Below are 24,734 nucleotides of genomic sequence, written 5' to 3' on the forward strand. Positions count from 1 at the left end.
CAGCATTGAAGCAGTTAGCATGCTGCTTTTATAGCACTAAATTGGTCCAGTGTCCTGTACCCTGTCATTCTTCCCTGTTTTGTTCGTTTAGACATTATCAAAAAGCTCCAAACTCACGAGCAGATAATGAAGCATATAAGCGTTCGAGTACACAGGAAAGGTGACGATGCCAAGTACAATTTTCATCTCGACATCTCATTTCTCACCGTAAGCGAAGCAAAGAGTATCTGTGTGAAGTTGTGATGTCTCTCCCGACTACGACTGGGCAGACATGACCTGAAGCCACCGCAAAAAATGATCCGTATCTGCAGGTTGAGAGTCTCAAGGAGGATTTGATCAACCGACTTGGGCCATCATCGTTAACGGGATTGAACGCTGATAACATTTTAATGTATATACGACAAGAGCAACCCGGACGCCCGCTGGAGGTAAGGAGTATGTAGCGATTCAGGGGGCTAGCACGGCGAGTCATGGCACGTGGATCAAACAGAAAACAAACGACGGAACCAGTATGACGCTCTTATTGGGGGATTTTAGGATATGTTCGACTGCTTCTTCCAATCTGCATCCTGACAGGGCCTGCAAATACGAGATCGTTTCGGAACGCGGAGCTCAATGGAAATCGAAGTTTTTCCTATAAATCCAGAAGTCACTGTCGTGTGCAAGGTTAAGAAATGTAAGGTTGCCCGCTGCAAACTATTGGTGGTGCTTTGCCACATGGAAGACGCGCATCTCGCTACTTGACACTGCGTAGACAGTACGTACTTTATTGTGTGATTCCAGGGGGATTGAAGACGGAAGAAGAGTTCAATATCAGAATCCAGGATCATTTTCTGCTCGACGATCTCAAACAAATATTGGTAACTCGTCTCCGAAGCTCGGCAAATCCAAAAATCCTACAACGTGACTATATTGTGGGCAACCTGAAGTTCAAATTGAACGTAAGTGTGACGGTGATCTTTGACCTCTGTTCGTGCTTCTGATGTTATTGAACTAGACAAATTTTTCCTTCTGTGTGTTTTCCCTTTTTGCGTTCCAGGGCATATCTATCAATTCAAAGAAAGAGGCAGCGCTGAAACGGAAGTATGGAATTCCTGCAGGAGAGTTGTGGCTTCGTGCCTTCAATCTGAAAGAAGGCTCTCTTGTCGTCATTCCTTTGTGAAATTTAAGGCACTTCTTGTTCGAACTTCATCCCGTCTGACTCTACAATCGTACAATCCGCAAGTGAACAGATTTGGGATACACTTGCTAGCAGCATACGGGACAATGGCAAACACTCTAGAGTCGGTGTCCTCACAGACACAAAGGGGCTTCGGGACATGAAAAAGAAAGACGCCCCACCGGCGCAATCCTATATATCAGTTTGACTGTTGCTGCAGCAGTTCTGGTCTCACCGGAATACATGTGCCATTAAAGCTGAGGACCAACGCGATAGTAGCTCCTCATAAAATTGGAAAACTGTTTTTGCTCCACCTGGAAGTCGAACAAAGATAATTTTCCCGTTGCATTCAAAGCGTCTAAAACAGACAACCAAAAAGGAAACATTGGACCTCAATGTAGCGGAGTGCCGCTCCTCACTGTGAAAAGGGCATGCTTGTGGTGACTTTACTGACAACGGACGAAGATAATTTGGCAGCGGCGAATGCGTAACAACACAGTGACTGTGCTTCTGGACAGGTGGGCCAAGGAACAAATGACAATGCGCGCTTGACTGTTTTATTGCTTTAGCTCGTAGTCAGTTGCACTTCCCAACGATCGCGCATGAGCTGACTCGGCTGGTAACGCAGATAGTGCATCATCAGGAGCAGTCCAGTTCCTGTCCTGTGGCAGAACAGAAATGCCAATGCATTCAATCGTTTTCTAGGAAAACGTCAACTAACCGATTATGCAGTTTCATTGTTTCAGTGATTGTGTAGAACGCGACTGGATCCGTTATTGCATCCGACTTTTAAGGATCTGTTAGCAGTCTACGATAAAAAACAGACCAACACCACGGATGAGATGCCAGATTTGCTAGAGAGAGGCTAATGTTGATGCTGCTTGCCAAAATTTTAACGGGTCGAGACTGCAGTGTTCTTCCCGTGCAGTGCACATGCAGGGGGACTTCACGCTTAAACGGATACGGAACACTCAGATGGTGAAATAAACCGACAGTACCATGTGAAGAGGCGAGACAGCAGTTACCGTTTTAAAGTACAGTGTCACAAGCTACTCTTTTCCCGCCCATGCCGGTATCGTACACGACCGCGGAGCAACGACCGACGGAACGGCTGTGGTGGACTGGGCACATAAGATTTCGTGTCTGTAGAGAAGCCCGTATCCCTCTGATGCAGAAAGTCACACTAACGTACTTAATATTTATCTTAGTCTTGTCCAGAGAAAGGTTAACTTTGCTGAGGCAAGAAAAGGACCCGTCTGCAGTCAGAGCTGCGTAGCTCCAAGCAAATTCACTGTTTCAGTTGGTGGATCAAAACTTCCACACCGTCACAGCGCCGCCCGGCATTCTATTGAGGATAACACCTGAGCGCTTCACCGGCCATTCTCGACGCACGCTTTCCCTGATACGGACCACGAAATCACGATTTCTCCTGCTCCCTGTGTTGCCAATAAAGCGGAATAGGTAATAAATACAAAACGGCTGTCTTTGCGTGGGATTAGAATACGCATGGAAAGCCAACAGCGTGGAGACCAGGCGCTCCATAGACAGGTACGACCACTTCAACCCCATTCCTCTGTTCCTCGCTTGCAGGCCGTCAGTGAGCACCAGCTGGTAAGATTGAAGATACTAGGTTATGACGTCAGCGCTTATAGAAGCGTGCAGCCTTTCGGAGGTAGTTTCTGCGACGACTTCTGAGTAACAGGTCGGTCAACGGAAGACCATCGCTAATCGATTTCTTTCACTGTCCACCATCATCCATATCGTCACAGACTGCACTCACCCACTGTGTTTCGACTTCGTCTCGTTTGTTAGGGACATAGTAGTCTGCTTTTTGGCTCGCTACCACATGCGCTACACTGACCCTGAATGTTAGAACGGCGACAGGCTGTGTACGATTTTCCAGCTCGCGCTCGCATGCTTTTAGGTAAAGCTCTGGTTCGAGCCAACAGGCGCAATCCTTATAAATGGCTTTACTGTACTTAGGCAGTTAACTCCAAAGACAAGGCAGGAGATGAACAGCGGATCCCATTTTCATTATTGGAGACAATCCCGTCAGAATGACCGCCGTTAGGACTATCACCCGTTCTCGGCAGAGGGAAAAACCACCGGCAGAACAAATGAGACATCCCGCCAGCATCCGTTCAGACATCAAAAGGAGCGAGGATACACCACAGGACAGCACCCCCGCATAACCTGGACTAGCCGTTGGAAAGTCACATCGAAAGCTGTCGATGCGGCCAATAAGCAACAAGCCAGGAGAGCGAGGATCGTGTCTACGTAGCGATGTGGTGCGGCTTGGGCAGCTCCTATTCAGCACACTTGTTGCAACAAGACGGAGTCCTGAGTCCACTCCGAGCTGACAGCGTATTCAAAAACGTACTTTTACACACTCGAGATACCATGAACACGAGCAAAAACAGATAATCCCACAGAGACGAAAAGACCGTTTTTTTCTTTTTTTTGACAATGTATATCGAGTGTTTAGGACAGTGACATAACTTGTCCGATCCCCAGGACAACTGCTCGAGACGGATGTAACAGACGTGACATTAGAATGAGAAAAGCCACTACGCGCCTTCCTCTGCACCCATCTCGCCCTCTTCCTCGTCGAATTCTCCCTCTTCCTCTGCGGTGGCGTCCTGAAGAGAACACACATAAGACATTCGAAGTATTGATGAAGATTACGAAACGCATACAGAACAGCGCAACTAACCCACACACCGAAGAGCGAAAGCGTACCTGGTACTGCTGATACTCGGACACCAGGTCGTTCATGTTCGACTCGGCCTCGGTGAATTCCATCTCGTCCATACCTTCACCCGTGTACCTATAGGACCAAGGAGGCAAAAAAACAGTATTCATGCCCACGCAGACTTCGAGAACACAGCTGTACCCCCAGACACACTAAATGTGCCATCTCTAGACGCACACTGCAACCAGACTGCGCGGCACACTCTGTACAACTTACCAGTGCAAGAAAGCCTTGCGCCTGAACATAGCTGTGAATTGGTCGGACACACGCTTGAACATCTCCTGGATGGCGGTGGAGTTCCCGACAAAGGTGACAGACATCTTGAGGCCCTTCGGGGGGATGTCACAGACGCTGGACTTCATGTTGTTGGGAATCCACTCAACGAAGTAGGACGAGTTCTTGTTCTGGACGTTGAGCATCTGCTCGTCGACTTCCTTGGTCGACATGCGACCACGGAACATGGCGGAGGCAGTCAGGTAGCGGCCGTGGCGCGGGTCGGAGGCGCACATCATGTTCTTTGCGTCGAACATCTGCTGGGTGAGCTCGGGGACGCTGAGAGCGCGGTACTGCTGGCTGCCGCGGCTCGTGAGCGGAGCAAACCCAATGAGGAAGAAGTGGAGACGAGGGAACGGGATGAGGTTGACCGCAAGTTTGCGCAGGTCGCTGTTTAGCTGACCGGGGAAGCGGAGACAGCAGGTCACACCGCTCATGGCTGCGGAGACCAAATGGTTCAGGTCGCCATACGTCGGCGTGGTCAGCTTCAGTGTTCGGAAGCAAATGTCGTATAGGGCCTCGTTGTCGATCACCTGGACTTCGTCCGCGTTCTCAACCAGCTGGTGAACGGAGAGCGTTGCGTTGTACGGCTCGACAACGGTGTCAGAGACCTTGGGGGACGGGAACACGGAGAAAGTCTCCATGATGCGGTCGGGGTACTCCTCGCGGACCTTGCTGATCAACAACGTACCCATACCCGAACCGGTACCCCCTCCAAGACTGTGGGTGATCTGGAAACCCTGAAGGCAGTCGCAGCCTTCAGCCTCCTTGCGGACGACGTCGAGGACAGAGTCGATCAGCTCCGCACCCTCAGTGTAGTGACCCTTGGCCCAGTTGTTGCCCGCTCCAGTTTGGCCAAAGACGAAGTTGTCAGGGCGGAAGAGCTGGCCAAACGGACCCGCGCGAACGCTGTCCATAGTGCCCGGCTCCAGATCCATGAGGATCGCACGCGGGACGAAGCGTCCACCGGTGGCCTCATTGTAGAACACATTGATTCTCTCCAGCTGCAAGTCACTGTCTCCACAGTAGGTACCGGTCTGAAGAGAGGAAACCACACACACACACATCGCAGAACAAATTGAAATGACGGAAGAACTTGGCCGATGTCGCCGCGCCTGCATTTTGTAGGAACACCCGGACGCCCGTATGCGGAGGGTGGACACCTGTCTGCGCACATAGGCGCGAACAGGAGTGAAGTATTCCCCCACCAGAACGACCGATGTCTTCGCAAAAAACATGACTTTCGGTGCAACTGTGTGCAAAGACTGAAAAAAACGCGCAGGTAGACCTGCGGTGTCTTAGGGTCACCACCCGGCAAATGTGCGTGCACTTGGTTGCGTCGAGGTGGAGGGTGGCACCTGCGAGCTCGGAAAAGTCCTCCATTCTCCGCGATTCTCCACAGGGAAAACGGCTCCATTTACACTGGCGAAGCTGTCACGCAGAATACAGGACAAAAGACAGCGTCCGGGAACCCGCACTCCGGAACCCGTTCTCCCTCACCGGATCAATGCCGTGTTCGTCCGAGATGACCTCCCAAAACTTGGCGCCAATTTGGTTGCCGCACTGGCCACCCTGAACGTGGACGATTTCTCTCATTTTGGAAGATGCAGAAAAAAAGGAACCAGAGCGCGCAGAAGGAAAAAAGTCGACAAAAACGGCTGTCCCGGGGGGGAGGAAAGAATCCTAACACCAACGCACGGGAGCGTTCTGCCGGAGCACCTGGGGTCGGAAGGCGCAACACCACCAAACCGGCCGCTGTACAAACTGGTGGCTGCGGCGCGCAAATGAGGAAGGGCTGGAAGGAAGGTGTCTTCTAACACGCGTGTGTGGAGGACAAAGGTGGAAAACCCGCGAACGACAGTGAAGAAAGACAAAGATGCGAAACTCGAGAGGGCCAGACGCGAGAGAAAAGGCGGTTTTTGGACCCGACGCAACGAAAAAAAGACGCCAGACTTCGCGCTGCTCCCCTGCCCAGCAACACCCTCCCTTTTTTCCTCCGGCTTGATTGCGAACTCGCCCTGTCCAATGCAACTTCAAGTCAGCGTGCTGAACCCTGCGGCGCATGCCGCAGGAAGGATGAGCACCACCCACGGCGCTGGCCGTCTGCTCGGCGGGTGTGATAGTCGTTCGAATTCTCTGCCCACGGCGTCTTCCAGAACACCATCACGGCTATCTAGCGAGGGTTCACCACGTTCAGAACCCGCGAGTGCATGAAGAAAAGGATATTCCAACACGCCGTCCCGTACACACGCGTCCTTTTGCTGCAGACAGAATTGAGGGGATCCCCTCAGACGAGGATCCATTTTTAACGGGGATGTTGTCCTTGAGGAGAGCGTTTCGTTCATGGGGAACATGAGACCCACACATACCTTCCACTCCACGTGTGCGGTCGATCCAGGCGCACTCTTCCTCTCACCTTTCTGCTCTTCTGTGGAACTCCACGACCACACGAACGCAAAACCCGCGAACCACGCCAGAGAGTGCCGCCACCTCGGACACAGTTCAGGTGGGAAAGGTGCCAGCGACCTGCGACCCTCGGCCGCGGTAGGCGTTCTTTCCACAGCGGAGGCAGAAAAACCATGTACCAGCAGGAGAGAGGAACACATTCATGTAAATCGCTCGTATTATCCTCTCGACTGTTCCGTGTCCCACGGTATGAGGCTTTTGTCCTCTACACGCGTTCTGCGAACAACCCTGAATCACGAACACTGCTATTTCGCGCGTGGCTTCGTTTCCCAGCAGGAGGTATTTTCAGCCATACTCTCTCGCCAACTCACGGACGCTTCCTTTTCCAGACTGGAAATGGTTTATCGCTCGTACCTCGCTGCGGTGCTCTCATTTCTACGTGCCACGGATCGCACCGTACACAAGGTCTGTGACACCGTCCAGAGGCACCCACAATCGAGTAGGCTAAGTTTTTCATGCTCTGTGCCCTATCACCAACACGGTAACCCCTGGGGAAAGATGCCTAGGAAAGAAATAGAATCTGACTAGGTGTTCCCCTTTTAAAAAATCGTACCATAGTAGAGATGTGTTGGTATCGAACAGTGGTGGTGGCCGCAACAGGCCCTACAGTAACACTCTGTCATATGGAGACAGAACACGGGACGATATTTCAAGGATTTTACAGGACGTGACGGAAAAAAGGCCTAGAATTTCGCACGATTCGTGGTATATAATGGAGTCGGGAAACCCCTACGACTCCTTGTTCTACCCACAAAAATATGACGTTGGAGAAATTCGCACTGAGGAAGATGTTATTTACTTCTTTGCAGGGAACACGAATTGAAAAAACAGTCTGTAGAACAGTCTAATCGTCTGCCCGTAAGCGCCGTCACGGAACTCTCGCCACCCACGGTTCTATGGAGCCCGTAAGCCAGGCATGCCGTTCTGGGATGAAAAAACGGCTTCTTACGCGCCCGCGTATGCGGAGGACTTGGAGCTGGATTCACGATATTCAGCGCTCCTGTAGTGCTATTGCTTTGAAAACGCGATGCAGAAAAAGCAAACGTGCTAGGCATTTCGACTTTACTCCTTGTAAAAAAATTCACTAACTGAGGAAGGTGAAAAATACCGCCGGAGTGGACTCGTGATACTTTTCGCGCTAGAAGCGGATGAGGCATTGCGCCTCCACTCCGACGGCTTCTGCTGAGTAAAACCACATCGTTTCTTTCCCAGTTAACATCCCACGACGACATCTATGCTTTGAAATTGCTACTCGATAAGTTTTTCTAGCTTCTAGTGCGGTTTTCCTTCCTCGCCACCCAACTTCCTCGCTTTTCTCCCGTTTCGCGTTTCGTTCCCGGCGTTGCGGGTCCGCAAACGCGCTGAGGTTAATTGGCAGATTTCGCTAGAGCGCCTTGAGGTCACATGCGGGAATCGTTACCCCATCTTGCCTCCGATTTTCGTCTCGTCAGTTTCTTGGTTTTCTAGATGACTCCCGTGCACTTTCCGTTCTCAGTTCTACCGAACCGACTGAAGCCTACTTTGAGGGCAAGCGCAGCTTAGCCAACCCCCCTCTGGACAGCCGAACGTGCTTTTCTCTTTATTCGACTTCGTTTTCCGCGTCGTTTCTAGTGTGTATGCTACTCGCGAGCATTCGCATCGAAAGACAAGGCTCAACTTGCCTTGCGTTGTCTCTCCCCTCGAGAAAACTCGCTGGCGCTCAACCCGTCAGCACGAGTCAACCACGGACATTTTTTGATGTTCAAGCTCCACCTTACGACTCCCGCCGTCGCTCTGAGCGCTTGAGGGAGGACTTTGTCGTTTTAACCGCTCCTTTTCTGGGGCGTGAGTCGCACGTGTTGGACTATTTATTTAAATCCTGAAAGAAGTTTCGTGTAACGGATCTTAGGCCCTCTGCTTTCGACATGTGAATGCCAGAACGCTTTTCCCTTCGTGCTGTAAAACTTGCTTCTGTTTTTTTCGCAAGGAAGTTGGGGTCGACACGAATCTCTGGGCTGCGTCCGACGACGTCAAAATCACCACTGATTTCCCCTTTCCCGCCGGAACCGTTCTCCAGCTCCTCTTCCTCACCAGCGCGTTTTTTCCTTTCCACTGTCTCAACACTCAGGTTCTGGACCTCTCCGAAAAAACAGTGGCATCCAAGGTCTGTTTCGGCGAAGAGCGGAGCGCGTAGAGGCTTCTCCGCAGCTTGGAAACCCCGAGAGAAACCCATCACGGTGTAGATGTGATTTTGTGAAGTCTCGAGGCCCCCCTCCTGCGCACATTGTGACTCTCTCACTCGTTGCTCTTTTTCGTTTCTGTGTGTCATTGAATTCTTCATGTTGCTTCATCCCGCGTTTGCGTCGATGCCAATCACTGGCCTGCGCCACAGTAGCCTGTGAAGAAGAGGTACTTGCATGCGCAGAGGACCGGACAGAATACGTTTTTCCTTTTTCTTGAGAGTTCGAGTAGACAGACAAACATGTAGGGAAACCTGGAGCGGTGTAGTTGGAGATGAGCCGGACTCACCAGCGGCTTGTCTCTTTTCGGAGTTTGAAGAAGACATTTGAAGAGAGTGAGGACAAGTCCAAAGGCCAGGGACCTTTGCGTGTTCTTTTTCTCTCGTCGTCTTCACATTAGGGCGACCGATTTGGAAACTCTCTCCTTTCCGGCCTTTCCCTCTTGCCAGCCTCATCGGTGGAACGGTTCGCCCGCTATCTCAGGTCTCGTTTTCTCGTGGCTTTGCTGCGTCTCTTCACTCGATTCTCTGATTCGCGGGTCCCAAAACCGTAGACGATCCTCCAAGCAGTCGTGTCTTCGATTCCTTCGGCTTTCTGTTAGGTTTTTCCGACCTTGTTGTGTCGTTGACGGATCACATGTCCCTCTCGCTGCTTCGCCCTGTTTTCGGGGGGCTTCGCTCCTGCAGGAGTTTCTGTCCTTCTGCAGTCGGCCTGTCGATTTCTTCCTTTTCGTTTCTCTGTCGCTTTTTAAGGAAGCCACACTTCATTGCCTGTTAAGCTCCGCCTTCTCCACGGCGCTGTGCAGCCGCGCGAGCGGTGGCTATGGACGGAGGAGACGTCCACCTCTGCAGAAAAAGGCCGCGTTCGCATGCATGCGTCGACGCGCTTCTCCCGAAATCGTCCGCCGTTGGTGCAAACTGCCACAGTCTCCGCAAGAACGAGAGAAGCTTTCAAACGCAGCAAAGAACCGATCTTCTCGCGAGATCTGAGCTCCCTGTTGAGTCTCGCGTCTCATGCTGGACTCTCTGGACGTAGCTTGCCCTCCTGTGACACAGGAGCCTGGGTCGACGCCGAGAACTGGCCTCTCCTTCAAGAGGGCGGAGCACTGATTCGTCAAAGTGACTCCACAAATCCGCGTCTCTGGCGCTCCGGTCTCGGCGAGACGCTGACAGACGTGTGACGGAGAATTCTAGACTGTGTCTCTGGTCCACAACGCGAACAAGGAAGAAGGACCGCACTTGCGGCTCCAAGGGACCCCATCATGACGTCGATGCTGCGCCTCACCTCTTGCCTGTAAACGCATGCTTGCGTGAAGGGGACGCCTGTTCGCTGCGTCCGTGTCTCTCCCCTCGGTCGCCTTTCTCCCATACACGTCGTTTAGTCTCTGGCGCTGTCTCGGCACACCTCCCTCTCTCCAGCGCCGCCTCACCGAAAGCAAAATGGGATGCACACAGAGCGGCCATCGATCCTTCAACGACGACTACCTCTTGGGTCCAAAGATAGCTACTGGGGTGAGACTTCCTTCCACGCCACCGTCGATGCATGCAGCGCCCGGAGCCGGCGTTCGTGGGGAGCCACCGCGCCCTGAGTTTCTGCACTCCATATCACGGTCAAGGCATGGGTGACCGTGGAACGTGAAGCGCTGCAGTTTCCCTCTGGACGAACACACTTATTCACGCTTTCAATATATATATATATATGAACATATACATATGCATATATACATATGCATATATACATATATATATATATATATCTATATATGTATGTATATGGGTATTAAAAACATTGGCAAAAAACATACATACGCAACGGTACATCCTTGTGCGCCTTCTCCATTTCGCGTGATGTGCGAGGTTAATTGGCGGCGAATGCGGCGACCTGCCATCTTGGCTTTCTAACATTCGGGGGGAAACTGTCTCTCGGCCAGTTGTTGAGGGTCCAGACTCCCGTGTGCCCCTGTATATCGCAGATTCGAACCTTGTTCATGTTTACACACTCGCAGACGCGTATGTCTGTATACACACGCATGTGTGGGTGTATGCATACATCTCTTTTACGTGGACACTGTTCTATGCGTGCATATGTCTGTCTCTCCCGTATTTTTACCTCTCTGCGCTGTTATGACTATTTGTATGGATGCATGCAGTTGTGCACATTTCTGTTTCTGCGATGTGAACGTTTCGGTCCCTGACTGTATTCGCCAACTACGTCGTGAAGTTGTTTGCCGTTCGAAGATTTAAAAGCTCGTTCCTGTGACTCGCGACTAAGGAACCCGTCCACTTTCCCCCAAACGGTTCAGTGGCTCTTCTTCCTTTGCATGCATCCACACGTGCCTTTTTTTCTCGGTCCCCCGCTCTGCCCGCCGGGCGTCCTGCTGCGTGTCTCCGCGCGGCGACGTTCCCAGTGCATGCGCCTGCTCTTCTCTCCGGCTTCCCTCTCTCGCGCGCTGCATGCAGACCTTCACGCAAACTCGGCTGTGCACCGACCGGCGAACGGGAGAAGTCCGCGCTGCTAAGATCCGCAGTCAGCCTTACTTGGAGGCCGACTGTCGCTTTGAAGCTGGCCTGCTGACTGAGCTGAACAACGCGAGCCACTCCTTCCTGCTGTCGCGCGCGCCGACTCGTTCTCGGACGATGAAGAGTCGAGACGGAGACCCGCGAACGACTCGCGGCGTCGACCATGTGCTGCGCTTCTTCGGTGCCTACGCAGAACGAACTTTCTTCTGTGAGGTCTTCGAGCTCTGCCAGTGAGTCGCGTGAACGAGGAACCCTCGGGAGCCTCAGACCGCGCCTCGGGCGATGGCGGATCGAGCCACCAGAAACAAGGGACAGACACACCACCCACCTCTGGTCGTTGTCCATTCGGATCTTCGCACACACACTCTGTGCACGATACACATGCCGCCAACCGGAAACACGCTTTCAGAGACTCACATACCATATATATATATTTATATATATTTATATATTTATATATATATATTTATATATATATATATATATTTATATATATATATATTTATATATATATATATATATTTATGCGACGAGCCCGAACCTCTCTCTTCGAAAGACAAATACAGAAATGTATATATGCATACATCTGTACGCATGCAGATCTGATATTTGTATGTGCTTGTGTGCATATGTATGTGTGTGCTGCGAGGCTCTGTATTTCTCACTTTGTAAAGAGATACACACGTTTGCATGGAGTCTCTCAATTTTCTCTTTGGGTCCACCGATGTCGGCGGACGTCCACATATGTGACAGTGTTTCTCTCTGCACCTGCTTGCTCCTGAAATGTCTACCCCGCGAGCTTCAAACCGCAGCTACCTTTTGAACGCGTTCGTTGCCTCCAGCTGGTGGTTCGCTCTCCCGTGAAGATTGACGCGTCTCTTTCTCTATCTTTGTGCCAAAGTTCTGCGTATGCACACCTGCGTTTTCTGGTGTCCCAGCTTAGATTCACCCATCGATTTTTTATCTGTTTCTTTATGCACCTACACTGTGTGTACGTGGACGTATGCGCGCGTGTGGGTGTCTGCCTCGAGGCTTTTCTGTCCGACCGTTTGGTGAGACGTGTGTGTTTCGTTAGTCTTCTTTCTGCTTCTCCGAGTCGCAGAACAGAGGCGCAGGTTGCGTTTCCGGATCCACTTCACTTTCTGCTTGCAGAGGCGGCGAGATGATGTCTCTAGACGAGAACGAGGAAACAACTGAGGCTGATGTCGCCCGGTGGATTCGCCAGCTCCTGATGGCCATTGAGACCCTCCACCTTCGGTCCATCGTGCACAGGTCGGGCCGTGTGGGCTTTCCCAGCTGACAGCAACCAGTCAAAAAAAACGAAGACACAACGCTTCACTTCAGTCGCTACGCTTTTATGGCTGGCGTCTCCCTTTCAGACACAACAGCCGACCGGCGCGGATCGCGCGCGCGCTCGGTTGCTGTCCCCCCGGCTTCTTCCACGATTCGCAGCTTCTCTTCTTCTTCTCCTCTGTAGATCTTCTCCTCTCGTTATCTGTCTCCCTCTTCATCTCTCTCTCTTCAACAGAGACCTCCTGTGAGGGAGTCTTGTCGTCGTCAGGGGGCAGAGAGCCATGGGTCGCGATGTCCAGCTCGTGTTTCATCTTTTTCTGGAGGCTCTGCGCTGCGGTGTGCCTTCTCAGAAACGTAAATCCGAGCAACGTCCTTCTGCTGGAAGCCACTCGCCGGACGGTCAAGCTCGGCGGGTTTGGGTAAGTTCCGGCGTCTTTTGCGGAGACGTATTTTCTCTTTTCACTGTTCACTTTCTCTGGATTGTCAACTGCACCTCTGGCACGGTCTTGGCGCCCAAGACGCCCAGAGGCTTCGGTGCGTGTTTTGGTTTCTTCTGTTTGACCTTTTCCGGTCGCTGGAGGAGCGCGAGAAACCCAAGGTGCATTTCTCTCCTTTCTCGCTTGAGGCGAGGTTCCCGTGTGCGCGCAGTAGTTCCGAGCGCATGTACTTTTCGAGCTGTTGTGGAGTCGACGCGCCCTGCGTTGCCTCGTAGCTCTGAGGAGAATTCTGACCTTGCCTACTTCTTCTGTCGCGTTGTCTCCCGTACCCAGCGTCTCCCTACCTGTCTATTCATTTGTCGATCTCCGTGTGCAGCTCGCTTCCCCTGTCTATCCGCGCGCGTGCAGCCGTCTGTCTGTCGAGTCTGCCTCTGGAATTTCTCGGTGACTGTTCTTCGACTGGAACGCGGTCTTGGTGTCCTGGTTTTAGGTTGGCATGCCGAGTGCCGTCTCGGAAGCTGCTCAAGGAGGCGTGTGGGTCGCGAGCGTACCTGGCGCCCGAGATGCTGATTGGAAACTACGGGAGGAAAGTGGACGTTTGGGCGGTCGGGGTGATTCTCTACGTTTTCCTTTTTGGCCGGCTCCCCTTCGCGGCCGCAGACACCTACCATCTCTTCAAAAGCATCATTGAGGAAGAGCCAGCGTGGACGTACATCCGGACGCGCGACCTGCAGCCCGGCTGGACAGACACCGTCCAGGGGACCCGCCGGCGATCCGGCGCAGAAAGTCCTGGAGAAAGAGGAGAAATGCCGACAGAAAACATGGACTCTCGTGGGGAAACACGCTGGGTCCGCCCTGACAAAGCTCGCTTCGAGACCGTTCCGACTCCAGCCGCACCGCCTGCCTCCAAAGCCGCCAGTGGCGACTGCAGACGCGGAGACACTCTCGGCGAACAGGGACAGCCACAAGAGAGACAGGAGACGCAGAAGAGACGGGAGACACGGGAGAGACAGGCGAGCCGTAAGGAAGAGCAGACACAGAAAAGACAGGAGACGAAAGAAAGCCGGGAAACAGAGGCGGGATCCCGCGAGGACGGTCGTCCTTTGGACTCACTTCGGTCGCGGGAAGGACGGAGAGAAGGGGGTGGGGAGGCGCCTGCACTTTTTTGTGGAGACACAGCGACTCGGAGAGGAGACACTTCAGCTGGTCGAGACCGGGAGGGCAGGACTGGGTCGACACAGAGCGACAAAGAATCGACCGAGAGAGGACAAGGCGATGGGCGAGGGAAGGCCTCGAAGAAGAGGCATGCGCTGAATGGCGTTCCGAGCTCGGCAGAGAACCTCGTCCAAGAGTGCCTCGCGCCAGGGAAGTTAGCGACCGAAAGCACAGGGCAAGCAGACGCATGCGACCTGCAGACAGATGATGATGACTACGCGCCCAGCGCCGAAGCCGTGGACCTCTGCAAGCAATTGCTGACGAAAAATTTCCTTCGCAGACCCACAGCCACAGAAGCTCTGAACCACCCGTGGATCCAGCGCGGTAAGAAAGCGAGCGGGCAAAGCGGAGAAGAGCCGAGACGGGCGAGACACGACGAGGAAGATGCTCAAAACAAGAAATCAAGGGAAGAAAGATACGAGAGGGAAGAAGAGAAGACGTCACTTTTAGGATTTGCTGGGAGAAGGACGTGGAGAATCGACACACATGTTGCCTCGGGTCGACTTCTCAATTTTTGTTTCTTTTCTTCTCCGGCCTCCACTCTCCTCGGTGAACTGAATATCGATACGGAGTGGTTCTCGACTGTGTGCCTCGCTTCCTCAGCCCCCGACTGTGACCGAAGACCGAACTGGAGCGCATGCGCTCTTCTGTTCCTTTGCTTGCTCTGTTTTCTGTCTCAAACACAGAAGCCTGGGCAGACGGTCGAAAGGGATTGACCCTGCCTCGCAGCCTGCGGCGGTGAGCACAGAGAAGGCGAGTTTCCAGCGACTGACGAAAAGCGGCACTGCGCAGTTTCCTTCTCCAGGCTGCACGGCAGATCGAAACTGCGGCAGAGAACTAGACACACCTCCAGCTGCATGCATTGACGCAAACTGCATGCACGGCTTCATAATGCAGCCTGCACGCGCACCCTTCTCTGGGGTGCAGCCACAGCCCCCTGCGCGTCTGCAAGTGGAGAAACGCTCTTGCGTCGCCACGAATCATGGAAGGTCTCTGCGTTCGTTGCTAGCACCTCCTATGACTTTACACTCTGCACTCATGGGCCTGTCTGCCTAAAGCCTGAACTTTTTTTCCCTCTGTTGAGGTCCGTCGTTCGTCTGGCTGCGCGACTGCGGAGAACTCGCATGTCGTGGGGACTCGCAACGACGACACCACAGAAGCGCAAGCTGCGCCTTGACGCGAGGGCAGAACTCTGACGTACTTCGCATCTAAACTGCTTCGAACGGAATGCAACAAATTTGCAAGTGAAGAGTCGGGTGAACGTCCGAGTGACCTGCTTTCTGTTTCTCGCTTTCATAGGCGGATTTCCCAGTGCAACGCGGAGGTGTGTCTGCGCAGCGGCTCCAGCTTGAGCGTCCTCGGCGTCGACTCTGGAGAGCCTGGATTCGGCACGACACTGTCTACGCAAGGCCTTGGTCGGATCTCGTGACAGATTGAAAAAGGAAATGAAACACTAAATGATATCCTTGTCTGGCCCTCTTCTCTTCCTCTTTCTGTCTCCTTTCGCCGTCATCACCCCATTTCCACGTCTCTTCTGCTCTTGCGTACATTGTTACGTCTGTGCATACGTCTTGAACTCGTCTAACCGTACTTTCGGTTGACTGCGTTCTTTTATGCCACCCGAGGTGCCATCCGAATCCACTTGTCACCTCTCTCTTCCTCGCCCTTCCTCTTTCTCTCCTTTTCTCCTTTTCTCTTTCTCTCCTTTTTTCCCTCTCTCCTTCTCTCCTTTTTTTTCTCTCTCCTTCTGTCCGTCTCCCTTCTTCTCGCTTTCTACTTCTTCCTCTCCGTTCTCTGTCGGAGGGAGACTCTGTGCAGATACTTTGGTTGTCGACATGTCCGGAAACGCGTTTCTTCTCCCTTCGCGTGTGTGGTGTCTCTCGTTACCCTGCAGAGAGTGAGGCGCCTCTCCGCCATTCGCCGCAAACGTCGCTTCTAGAAGTTTCCCCCAAGTCTCTTCAGGCAACTGTGCTTGGCCCCCTAGAGTCGGGAACCTCCACTGCAGGCTCCAACGCACTCGCCGACGTCCGACTGCATGCGCGGCGCAGTCTCGTCTCTTCTCGAGCGCGCACCAGCGTCTCGCTGACCTCCTCTGCCCCGGGACAGACGCAGCGCCCACACGACTCAGCCGAGAGAGGTTGGGCGCCGAAGGAGACAGTCCAGGCGCCCAAGAAGACGGCTACTGCACCGAAGGAGACAGCTGGGGCTCCTGCGGAGACTGTGCAGGCGCGCGACCGGGTCGTGGGCTCCACGGTGAAAGGCTGGCGAGTGCGGCGGTCACGCGGAGAGGCCGAGGGCGCCAGCGGACGCGGCTCTCAGGTGTCTTCAACCAGAGAGGCCAGCGAGAAGAAGGGATGGAGCATGCAGTCGAACTCTGTGTTCAAGAAGCTGCAGCGCTCGTGCAGAAGCGGGTCGCGACTTGAAGAGGCGGCTTACGGCGACTACCAAGAGGACTTGGCGCGCCTGCGGTGCTCGTGAAGGTCTGATGCGCCAGTCTCGGCGGATTTGAAGGCGAACAAACTCAGGGAGAATTGAGCGAGAAGAATTAAAAAAACAGAACAGAAGGAGCAGAACTGAAAGAATACGACTGTGGAGAGAACCTCTGAGTCGGAGCCGAGTCTCGACGTGGACGAGGAGGGAGCTGCAAGAGAGAACGGGGGAAGCACACAGGGGCGAAGAGGACCAAAGAGCGAGAGAAAGAAGATGCAAGTCGACAGGGCAGTGTGAGGGAGGCTGGGGAGAAAGCTCGACAAGGCACGATCGACGAACACACGCAGACCGATGGGTTTGTGGAATTTGCTTGGCAGTCACCGTTTCTGTGCTGTTTCGGACTGTTCCAGTGCTATGTCCCAGGCCCGACTAAAAAAGTCTTTTGACGGGATGGCGACAATCACGCAGAAGCAAGCAGGGTAAAAGAGCTGAGGGGAGACAGAAAGGCTTTCAGCTGCATGCGCAGTGTGCCCTTTGTTCACCTGATCGTTTCTCTCACAGTGGCGCTGACAGAGAGAGAGAGGCGCCTCAGAAGCAGGTAGGAAGAAGAGCAACTTTCTCCTGAAGCCGAAAAAACTCTCTGGTGGGCCTGTTCTCTTTCCTGTGGTCAGAGCACATCTCTTTCTGGCTACTCGTTGACGAGGGAGATGTGCATGTAAAAGAATACCCGACTGTCGACTTCGATGGCCTGAAGGACGCTGAGATAGACTTGGGAAACCGTCAACTACCTTAGAGAGACCTTTTTTCTGAAGCTCGTTCGTCTTGTCTCTCTCACCCAAGGCGTGTACTCTTTTCTTCGATTCCATATGACTTGTGTACTTCCGACACCAGAGACTTCTCCACCGTAAGTGCTTGCTCATCTGTATGCATACTCATATAGTTATACAAACATAACATATGTATATACATACTCATATATATATATATATATACTCATATATATCTATCTATATATATATATATATATATACATACTCATATATATATACATACTCATATATATCTATATATATCTATATATATATCTATATCTATATATATATATAAATATAAGGAGAGTCATGCGACGTGTGCCACGTGCATGCCTCATATTGTGAGGGGCGGTGCTCTTCAATTGTGAATGTAATGGATTCGACTTTTTATCAATAAAGGTAGCAGCATTTCCATCAAAGATCTCCCAGGGCAAAGGACTGAGGAGCCATTCTTTGGTGCATCCAGCGGTGGATTTGAATATCAGGGGACAGCGGTTGAGTGTCAAAAAAGGTAGACGCTCGAGAGGATCTGTTCGAAACAGGTGACTCGGCCTGCGCGGTTTCATGTGCGAGGCTGTTCTTTCCTCTTTGGACTCAGAAAATCGTCTCTTGTTCTTTGACGACCTGTCTCTTCACCACTTGCTCTCGCTTTCCGCCCCCCTTTCGCGCGCCTCGTCACCGGCTTTTCGGGAACTCATAGGAAAATCATAGGAGTCCTCGAATCGAGTGAATTGAAATACTCATTCAGAGATGCTGTGGTAGCAAGAAACAACGTCAGTTCCTATTCTGCTGCTACTTCTTTAACTGGCTCTGGGCACCCCCGGCCTGAGACGCCCACAGAAGACTGGGGAGCCTTCTGAGGCAGAGTTGTCCCTTAGGAGACACCCACCGACCTGGACAGTCTTTTTCCTGCGCTTTCGGAAAGGAATGCGTGGAATAGGTTTCCATCCAACGGCGCTATATCTGTTTCTCCATGTTCATCGCCTGTCTCTGCCCATCTAGTGAGACCTGCATCTATCTGTGTGCATTCCGAAGCCTGATGTTTGAGAGTCTCCTCGCCTTCAGAGCCAGACCGTCTTCTCGCTGTCTCCAAAAGGAAATTCCTTATGCGCCGCTCCACACGTCTCACTGCGCTTCCCAGCCTCGACGCATGCACCCATCACTCTGGTTACCGAATATAAGCCGGTCCACTCGTTTTGTGTGCAGATTGCGACTGACGCCTCAAACGTAGTGGATTTACCCGGGAGCGTTCCCTCTAAAACGACGAGTTTCACAGCGCATGCAGAGAGGGTCGCCTGCATGATCCCTCACGGGGCGGGGCTAGCTTCAGTTGTTGCCTGACCGGTTAACTGCATGCCCTAAATACGTGGAGAAGAGTTAACTGTTCTCTGAAGTCCGCAGTGACTGCAGCGGGTGTAGACGGGATGTAGAGGAGTGCTGATTCTAGAGTTTCTCTCTTGAAGATTCGACACTGCGTACCAACAGAAGAAAAGACGAACTCGCAGAAGCCCAGGAGGCACCGACTCCCGCGGAGATGGCCGATTCACAAAAGGCGCTTTTTCTCGAGTTTCACACTCGGTTCGTTCCCAAGACCTCCTCAAGAGATCGGTTGGGCGGCTGCGCCAGATACGGAAAGAAACAAAGAGGGAACGGAGACGGACCAAAAACCTCGCGGAAGTTCTCCCGCATGCCCCGGTGGAAAGGCAGGAGCGCAGAGGGACGCGAGGAGCGCAGACACAACAAAAAAAAGCCGACAAGCGACAGATCCCCAGGCTTCACATTGGCCTCAAGATCCGGAGATGCCCGAGACGCATGCACACACGGAGCGCTACGCGAAGACAAGACAGAAGGCCCGACGTTCGGAACAGCACACAAGGAAGACGACGAGGAAGAGACAGCCTCTGCGGACGGAATATCAGGTGGAGAAGTAGGGTGAGGGCAGGCAGACGCAGTCGACGGGGGAGAGGAGGCCGATCCAGAGGCGACGGAAGCGAGGCTGCGAAGTCTCCGCCGAGTTGCGCAGTTCCGCTGAACACCAACAAGTCGGAAACAGTTTTCCCTGGAGCGCTGTTCTCCCATGATCGCGGAACTGTCAGAAACGTTGTCACCCCAAACAAATCAATTGACACTCCGACATACACGGATATCGAACATCCGCACACACACATGTTGCCACAAGCACCCACCGACAGCCGTGTATATATTCACGATTACTTCTTTATCTATCTATTTATCTACTTATTTATCTGTGTATCTATTTACTTATCTATCCACAACATCTAGGCACATCATGCACTTATACATATATATATATATATATACACGTCTTTGTGGGGCACAGTTGACCTGTGTGATTGTTTGTCTTTGTGGAGGGCTGCTTGTTTCCTTGGTCCTTTTTCACTCGCACGATGGACGGGTTCCTCACCTGCACTTCAATGGTGGTTTGGTTGCCCATGAGGAGGTAGACGTGGAAGAAGAAGAGAGCAGCGACCGCGACGCCGACGTTGAGGGCGAGGAGACCGACAAATAAAATCGCTTGTCTGCCCCAGGCCTGCCAGAGCCACCAGGAGGGGTCCAGCCCCCCAAAACTCTCTGTTTTTCCTTTCTCTCCGTTCCGGTTCTTCGCTATCTGTGCGGCGACGTCTCGCTGGTGCTGAAGCAGCCGGTCGACGACGACGAGAGTGCGGAATCCGTAGGGGGGGGGTCCCGCCCTTTGTTTCGCAAGGCGTCTTGCGAGTTTGAACGCTTCCCGCGCTGCGTCTTGCACGGCTGTCTGAACGAGAGGAGAAGCTGCAAGGGTGGGACTCTTCGTCTCTTCTCCTGGCCTGCGCGACTCTTGCTCGCTGCTCTCTTGGCGCGCCAGTTCTTCTCTCAGCGGCGCCTCGTGTCTGGCCTGAAGCGTCTCTTCCAACTCCGCGACCAGAGCCTGAATCTGCAAGTCGGTGACGGCGTCCGCGAAGTCGCTCTTGTCGCCCTCCGCGACCGACAGGAGGAAGGAGTAGAACCAGAAGGGCAGGCGGAGAAGACGCGAGAGTGAGAAGAAACTCTCTTCTCTCGTCGTGGGCTGCTTTTCTGCCTCCGTTCGCGGCGAAGACGAACTGGCGCGCAGGCTGTCCTGCGCAGACGGCGAAGCGCCTCCGCCAGTCTCCCCTGCATGCAGGGTTTGCCTGCGCCGCACGATGGCAAGCTGCTCCGAGACGAGTCGAGCGTGGTGCGCGCGGCTCTCGGCGACGACTCGCCGAAAGGCGAAGGCTCCAAACAGCGAGAAGCGCATGACCCAGAGGGTGTGGACGAGGAGGAGAAACAGGAAGAACAGAAACAGAAAGAAAAAGCGGTAGTTGTGCAAACCTACGCACTGGTTCAGCCACGGACAGTGGTGGTCTTGCTTCAACACACACCGATTGCAAATCCGACAGTGGTGCGTCCGCAACGGCTTCGCGCCCCCACACGTGGAACAGAGAGGTACAAGGCGAGAGCACAGGCCCCTGCCATTTGGAGAATCACTCACAGCTGCACAACCTTCACCTTCTCTGTTCACTCGATTCGAGTGGCTACAGACTTCTGGATCACCCTTCGCGCTCAGGTTCGCACAAGGTTCTGTTGCAGAGACAGCTGGACGGAGAGACGCGAGCGGAAGGGCAGCAGGCGGGGTCGAGGCAGCCGCCTGCGGATCTCGTGGCGACAGATGACACGCCAAAGCAGCCTCTTCTCGACCAAGACTGCAAGGGACGCTGTCCTTCTCAACAGACTCCACACCAAAACTTTGATTTGGTTTCTTGCAGGTCCCTTTTCCGCGCTCCCGGTCGTGACTTTGTGAGGTTGTCGACGCGAGCTCAACAGAGGCGTCAGGCGAGGAAGCTGCAGTCGTCCTGGCAGAAGAGGAAGCGGTCTGTTGCTCTCGGGGTTCTTCGCGAATAGAACTCGTCTCCTGCCGAAGCGCGCGAAGCGCTAACCTCAGACTTCGCCGAACAGGCTGTCCAGACTGATGAGAAAGACAGGACGCCGCCCTGCGTCCTCGGGGCTCGGAATCGCCTTTTGCAGACTCGCAGGCAGTCAACGTCTTGTCGGGGACGCACGATGAAGGTGATGAAGACGAGGGCGAAAGAACATAGGTGAGAGCCGCTATCTCCATCTTGCCGCTCTCTGCTGAATAGACAAAAACTTCTTCAGTGGCGCCGCCCTCCGCTTCGCGCTTTGCCGACACGAGCACGGGAGGGCGGCCCGGATCAACTGTGCATGCAAAGTAAAAGTTGTAGAAGACATTAAAAAGCAAAAACAGTCCGACGTAGGTGCAGAACGGAACTTGAAAAAGGTGGTGACTCGCAGCCTGGACGAAGTGCATCCAGAACGCCAAATATTGCTGATCCAAAGGTGCCTCTTGGAGTCCGGGGAACAGCGAGAGCCACGACGTCCCTGAAAAAGAGTTCCCTTCCAAAGATCCGGTCGGTTCAGGAAAGCCAGCAGCTGTCGACGCGTCTGCACTCGCCGAGCGTCCCGGGTGCTGCGTCTGTTGAGAAGCCCGCAGGTGGACAGGCGGGAGGAGCACCGGAAAGGCGTCTTCGGCGCCAGTGTCCGACACACAAATCGCAGGCTGCACGTACAGAAAGTAGCAAAGGGTGGCGACGGAGAGGAGCAGAACGGCGAAATACGGCAGAAGCCGGGCGACAAAGCAAAATGTTTTGTTGACAAGTCCACAGAAACACGAAAAACCCCTCGAGAAACGACCAGCTGCCCGAGAAACGACCGACGTCGCTCGCGGAGCGCTTGCCTGCTGCGGTGTACATACACCCGCCGCGACATTCGCACACGCAGTTGACGCGAGGTTTTCCGGCCACGTTTTTTCGCGAGGGCGGTGGCAGCCGGCGGTCTCGGACAACTTCCTGCACTCCCGATTTCCCCGAGGCTTCTGAATTGCGCAATGGTGCGGCAGAAAGGCAGAAGGCTCTCGCTCGGCCGCCCGCGACATCTGAGCGACGAAGAAACAACTGCGACAGAGATCCATGCCTGCAACGCGAAGCACAGCGCTCCGCAGTTTCTGTCTCGCGGCCTTCGCCACGGCGCGGCCCGAAAACCTTTGACCGAAAGCGGTGAAGAGCACCATCGTCGAGCACTGCTCTCTGTACAGCTTCTCAGTAGTCGAATGCGGAGATGCACAGAAGGCTTGAAAAGGGAGACTGGCGTTCAAGCTTGAAAACGATCGTCCAACTCCGATCCACCAACCGCGGTGAATCGGGAGGCATGAAGCAGATACTTTTCGCGGTTCGCCGAGGACGAGACGACCGCTGACTGCGCTCTTCTTGCAGCGCCGTGCATCACCTACTAGGCTGCACCGCTTTTCGGCGCGGATCTCTGGAGAAGAGAGAGGCGCGATGTGCCGATGGAGAACGAATGAGGGGATTTTACTTTTCGTCAAGAGAGCTAAACAAGAAGCGAAAACTGTAACGTCAAGACAAAAGGTTCAGCGACTGTCAACTCGCGCCTGGGCTTCCTGTGTAGCGAGGAACAACGCCGAGAGGACATGTCGGCAGAGGGGTACAGCGTTGGAAATAGTTTTATCACGGCCTCTGGGAGGCGTGTTTAATAGTCGCACATCTACTTCCTACAGTCTCTGCCGTTTTTCCTTCGATGTCTGCTGCTACCGCGAGGCAGCTGTAAAGAAGGAAGCAGAGCAGAGAAAGAACTTCAGGGAGACATGAATGAGCGCGGCAACCGCGGCTAAAGCAACCCATGAGAAGTGCACAGGACAACATGCTGGCTGTCAGGGGGTTTTAGCAAGACGGAAGGACAACAGAAAAGTAAAAAAAAAGGGAAAGCAGAGATAAAACGAGGAAGGGGTGAAAAAACGCAGGCGCCTCAAGGAGACCCGCCATCCACTCGCGAAAATCTTCGAGATTTGCCTATCCCTCTTGTCAAGAATGCGTTTTTCCCGGTGCAAAAGACAGAAAAAAGACCGTTTAGGTCCGATAGGACTCGCTGGGACGTTGAAGCGCATGAAGAGAGTGCTACAAGCCTTGACAGGCACTACACATTTCCGACAAACCCGGGGTGGAAAAAAATGAAAAGACGCTTCATAAGTTCGAAACACTCCTGAGAGTCGAACGAAGGAGGAAGACCAGTTTTCTCCCAAAGAACCACGCTTGTCCTGCTCGGCGCCGGCACAGTCACCAGACATAAGAGCGGCTCGGAGAAAAGCGCGCTCAGATCGAAAAAATCGACGGCGAGAGTCTCCAAAGTTCCGATAGAACTGAGGTCGCCAACGCTTTTAAAGAAAAGAAACTGCGAAATGGATGTGAGAGCCGCTGGGAAATTCAGAAACGTCGACGTCCGGAGGAGCAGCCACGCGTCGTCGGCACACTCGTGATCGGCCGCCGGACGGATGTTCGTGCAGCTCCATATCCTCTAGAGGTTCGGGACGGCTCTCAGACACCCAATTAAGCAAGAGAAAGAAAGGATGAGTCACCTGCAGCGGAAAAGCGGAGAAAAAGTGCGCGACGCACGAGCTACTTCGAGCGTCGCGCACGAATCAGCGTTTTCCGAGCCCTTCTTTTCGATTTTTTCAGTGCATGCATGCGCCTAGCATTTAAATCGTCCGCGAGCATTCTGTAGCTCTCTGCCCTCCGAACTTCTGTCTCGCCTCCCAGATGTGGAGGCGAAGCCTGAAGCCGCCACCTCTGACATCGATGAAGGCGTGACTCCAGTCCTGGAAGTCTAAACACACAAAAGCCAGCACACTCAGTTTAGAGAAGCGCAGAGTCATTGGAGAGCGACGAAGTGACCGCTCGCGCTCTCTTTGTCTTCGCTTCCCTGTTTTCTGCGTCCGCGAGGCTTCTTGAGGAAGGCAACAGCAGCTTTTTCCTGAAGCCAAGCACTGTTGAACACATTCGGCGCGTCTTGTGCACGCTCCCGAGGGAAAGCCCAGTAGATACGGGGCCAGGAAAGAGCGTTGAGCTCGCGCGTCCTGTCCAGAGACTTTTCTTTTGACTCCGGAAACGTATACCCCGAAAAGTGAAATCGGCTTCTGAGTTCTTCTGCAGGCAGCACCGCGCCTGCCTTCTCCCGACAGAGCTTTGAATTTTCACTGTGAAGTCTCTCGGGTCCTTTTTAAAGGCCGTTCGGAGGTGCTCGAGGGTATCTCAAGGGGGACTCGCAGAAAATTGCA

The 24,734-nt window shown here is 53.3% G+C and overlaps 4 protein-coding genes across 4 annotated transcripts in view; 2 read left to right on the plus strand and 2 right to left on the minus strand.

The window, feature by feature from the left end:
- Positions 1-1,966, plus strand: part of TGME49_266970 (hypothetical protein) — a 4,905-nt gene extending 2,939 nt beyond the window's left edge. The window contains exons 4-8 of the mRNA XM_002368735.2: positions 92-207; positions 312-428; positions 577-676; positions 784-941; positions 1,040-1,966. Of these exons, the coding sequence (XP_002368776.1) occupies positions 92-207; positions 312-428; positions 577-676; positions 784-941; positions 1,040-1,162 (614 nt within the window). The 3' untranslated portion in view covers positions 1,163-1,966. The remainder of the gene's footprint in view (positions 1-91; positions 208-311; positions 429-576; positions 677-783; positions 942-1,039) is intronic.
- TGME49_266960 (beta tubulin) overlaps positions 1-7,501 on the minus strand; it is a 7,948-nt gene extending 447 nt beyond the window's left edge. Inside the window, exons 1-5 of the mRNA XM_018781448.1 lie at positions 5,685-7,501; positions 4,128-5,221; positions 3,899-3,986; positions 1,881-3,798; positions 207-1,821 (exon numbers count right to left, since the gene is read on the minus strand). Coding sequence (XP_018636253.1) covers positions 3,727-3,798; positions 3,899-3,986; positions 4,128-5,221; positions 5,685-5,780 — 1,350 coding nt within the window. The 5' untranslated portion in view covers positions 5,781-7,501 and the 3' untranslated portion in view covers positions 207-1,821; positions 1,881-3,726. The remainder of the gene's footprint in view (positions 1-206; positions 1,822-1,880; positions 3,799-3,898; positions 3,987-4,127; positions 5,222-5,684) is intronic.
- Positions 6,494-17,686, plus strand: TGME49_266950 (protein kinase, putative). The gene is made up of 8 exons (XM_002368733.2): positions 6,494-10,380; positions 11,329-11,618; positions 12,541-12,660; positions 13,032-13,100; positions 13,609-14,657; positions 15,020-15,071; positions 15,633-15,748; positions 16,228-17,686. Exons 1-8 carry the CDS (start codon positions 10,309-10,311, stop codon positions 16,809-16,811), a joined length of 2,352 nt encoding a protein of 783 aa, XP_002368774.1. The 5' UTR covers positions 6,494-10,308; the 3' UTR covers positions 16,812-17,686.
- An 817-nt stretch (positions 17,687-18,503) lies between these two features.
- Positions 18,504-24,057, minus strand: TGME49_266940 (DHHC zinc finger domain-containing protein). The gene is made up of 2 exons (XM_018781447.1): positions 20,001-24,057; positions 18,504-19,603 (listed from the first exon to the last, which is right to left on the minus strand). The coding sequence occupies exons 1-2, from the start codon at positions 22,674-22,676 to the stop codon at positions 19,145-19,147; spliced, it is 3,135 nt and encodes a 1,044-aa protein (XP_018636254.1). The 5' UTR covers positions 22,677-24,057; the 3' UTR covers positions 18,504-19,144.
- Between the last annotated feature and the right edge of the window lie 677 nt (positions 24,058-24,734).

Source organism: Toxoplasma gondii, chromosome IX (genome assembly GCF_000006565.2).
Source record: "Toxoplasma gondii ME49 chromosome IX, whole genome shotgun sequence".
Lineage (NCBI taxonomy): Eukaryota > Apicomplexa > Conoidasida > Eucoccidiorida > Sarcocystidae > Toxoplasma > Toxoplasma gondii.